The sequence below is a fragment of the Tyto alba genome, unplaced genomic scaffold (assembly GCF_018691265.1).
Source record: "Tyto alba isolate M040663 unplaced genomic scaffold, T.alba_DEE_v4.0 Super-Scaffold_28, whole genome shotgun sequence".
NCBI classification, from domain to species: Eukaryota; Metazoa; Chordata; class Aves; order Strigiformes; family Tytonidae; genus Tyto; species Tyto alba.
The window spans coordinates 1,074,309-1,077,204 of NW_024881302.1; the positions used below are offsets into that span (position 1 = coordinate 1,074,309).

At 65.0% G+C, this 2,896-nt stretch overlaps 1 protein-coding gene across 2 annotated transcripts; it reads left to right on the plus strand.

Moving 5' to 3' along the window:
• The first annotated feature begins 462 nt into the window (after window positions 1–462).
• On the plus strand, window positions 463–2,674 carry LOC122153985 (acyl carrier protein, mitochondrial-like). Of its 2 annotated transcripts, none has more exons than XM_042798739.1 (4): window positions 463–810; window positions 927–1,014; window positions 2,009–2,120; window positions 2,489–2,674. In XM_042798739.1, exons 1-3 carry the CDS (start codon window positions 511–513, stop codon window positions 2,098–2,100), a joined length of 480 nt encoding a protein of 159 aa, XP_042654673.1. In that variant the 5' UTR covers window positions 463–510; the 3' UTR covers window positions 2,101–2,120; window positions 2,489–2,674. The 2 variants fall into 2 exon arrangements, with proteins under 2 accessions (XP_042654673.1, XP_042654672.1); XM_042798738.1 differs by having other exon boundaries at window positions 2,009–2,116.
• Window positions 2,675–2,896: the final 222 nt, after the last annotated feature.

Below are 2,896 nucleotides of genomic sequence, written 5' to 3' on the forward strand. Positions count from 1 at the left end.
GGGTCTCTGCCCGGTCCCGTGCCGGTTCTGTACCGGGGATTGCTGGGGTCTCTGCCTGGTTCTGTACCGGGGATTGCTGGGGTCTCTGCCCGGTCCCGTGCCGGTTCTGTACCGGGGATTGCTGGGGTCTCTGCCTGGTTCTGTACCGGGGATTGCTGGGGTCTCTGCCCGGTCCCGTGCCGGTTCTGTACCGGGGATTGCTGGGGTCTCTGCCCGGTCCCGTGCCGGTTCTGTACCGGGGATTGCTGGGGTCTCTGCCCGGTCCCGTGCCGGTTCTGTACCGGGGATTGCTGGGGTCTCTGCCTGGTTCTGTACCGGGGATTGCTGGGGTCTCTGCCCGGTCCCGTGCCGGTTCTGTACCGGGGTCGGTCTCTGCCCGGTCGCTCCGCGGGCTCCTCTCGGCCTCCGGCCGCCAGGGGTCGCTGCCGCCCCCGCTGCGCCCCGCCCCGCCCCGCCCCGCCGCGCGGGGGCTGCCGGGAGCGGCGCGGTGCCCGCTGGGAGCAGGTCACCATGGCGGCCCGTGTCCTCTCGGCCTGTGTCCGCCGCCCGCTGTCCCGCCCGCCGCCCGCCCCGCGGCCCGCCGCGCTCGGCACCCTGCGGCCTCGTCACCCGCCGCTGGCGCTGCCGGGGCCCGGCGCGGGCGGGCGGGCGGCCCGGCGCTGCCCGCTGCCTCCCGCTCTCTTGCGGGTGCCGCGGGCGGCCTGGCCGCCGTGCCGCCGCTTTTCCGACCTGCCGCCCCTCACCCTGGCCGACATCAAGGACCGCGTCCTCTACGTCCTCAAGCTGTACGACAAGATCGACCCGGAGAAGGCGAGTGCGGCCGGGCCGGGCCGGGGGGCTGGGGGCTCCGGTTCAGCGCGGGGCTGCGGCTCCCGCCGGGGTGAGGCGGCCGCGGCCGGCTGAGCCCCGTTCTTTCTCCCCCCCAGCTCACCGCGGAGTCCCACTTCATGAAGGACCTGGGTCTGGACAGTTTGGACCAAGTAGAAATCATCATGGCTATGGAGGACGAATTTGGTAACTCGGAGTGGCGCCTGCTCGCGCTCGCTGCTGCCTTTTCTGGGTGATTCAGGCTAATCCCGAAGCGCAGCTGCAGCAAATAGTGCTCGCTCTCCCCTCTAACGTCGCCTTTTCCCCGATGTAATTGCAGAAAGCCGTGCTGCCCGCAGCGAGGAGCCAGGGGCCGGTGTCTGTCTGTCTGTCTGCCTGCAGGCAGGGTCCCAGGGGGGGCTGGGGGTCGGGCACCCCACACCCCCGTGTCGCTGGGGAGGGGCTCAGCAGCGTGGGCACAGGCTACAGTGCCTTTGGCACAAAGGCTGCACCTGGAGCTGGCCGCAGCTTCTGCTTCTGAAATCACAGATAGTCCAGGTTTTTCCTCAACAGGGTTACTTCAATCCTCAATACTTGATGCTACGAGGAAAAAGAGGGTGTTTTTTCCTTATTGGCTTATATCCCAAGTTTCCTTTGACTTCATTTTGGACTTCATGCCACCATTTAAAGCTCATAAATTCTGGCGTGCGTGCCTAATCCGTCACAGTGGCTCGTGAAAGCCCCCGGGCTTTGATCATTCCCTGAGCTCCGGGCAGGTGCTTCACGTCCAGAGTGTTTGCCAGCGCTCTGTGTTTAATCCACTCACCGTGTGCCGTGCCTGGCACGTTGGTGTGTGGCCGGGAGGAGCAGGAGGAAAAGTGTCGATGTTCCAGGACATGTTTGTGGGCGGTTTTGCTGCTGAGAGCCCCTGTGCCCCCCGGCTGCGGCGCTGCACGAGCTGGTACTCAGCCCCAGTTCTGCCTCCGAACTGGGGGGCTCCGGCCCGCCTGGAGTCACCACGAGCACCCCCTCCCCTCGCACACAGGGGGCTCCTCCTCCCTGTCCCACTCTGGGAACCCGTGGCTGGGAGGGAAGCGTCGCCCCACGCCCGGCACCCCCCGCCCCAGCCAGCCCTCACCGCTTCCCTCCCCCTCCCTCCCCGTGCCCTGGGATCGGGCTGAATGGGCGCGCTTTCTTCCAGGATTTGAAATTCCCGACGGAGATGCAGAAAAGCTAATGTGTCCGCAAGAGATTGTAGATTACATCGCAGATAAGAAGGATGTTTATGAATAAAACCAGCTCTTCAGAGGTGAGTAAGTGGGAGTGTGCTCCCGCGAGTGTCCCGGGTGCTGGGGGGAGCTAAGGGCGTGGGGCCGGGCAGGCTGTGGGGAGTGGGTGCTGTGTGTGGGGGGGTGGGTGCTGTGGGGAGGCTGCAGGGCTCCTCCATCCCACCCTGCACAGCCCTCAGCCACGGGAGCTGCAGCAGGAGAGGGAACGGGCAGGAGGGGGTGATTGGAGCGACGGGCTCGGGGGCTGCTGGAGAAGCGAGCCGCTGGCTCCACTTCCCTGTGTAGGCTTCAGCCACCTGAGCTCGTCTTGTCTCTGCCTGACCCGCTGCTTCAGGGCCTCAAAATGGTAGTCGTCCGTTGATGAAATGTTAAATATGTGGATTTTTTAACAGGAGAAGTCCCTACTGCTCAGCCTGGGCTGGTGTCAGTGGGTATGAGTATAAGCGCACACGCTGTACTGTTGCTGCTTTCATCGGAAAGTTGTCCTTGGACGTTGTATTTAAAGCTGTCTGAATGTGTTGTCCTTCAAAAAGAAGAAAAAAAAAAAAAGGAATAAATATACAAGACCATTGTTGTGTGGAGGGCTTGTCCCTTTCTGGGCGGGTCAGTGTTTGGGGGGCGAAGGACCGGTCAGGGCTGAGGAACCGGGGGCTGCGGGGCGGGGGGCTCCCCCCGGCCTGGCCGGGGGGGTGTTGGGGTTCCTGGCCCCCGGGGTGTGGAAGCGCCGGCGGCTCCGGCCCCAGGCTCTGCGCCCGCTGCCCGGGCAGCTCTGTCCCACAAACCACCCTCCTCCGTTCGCC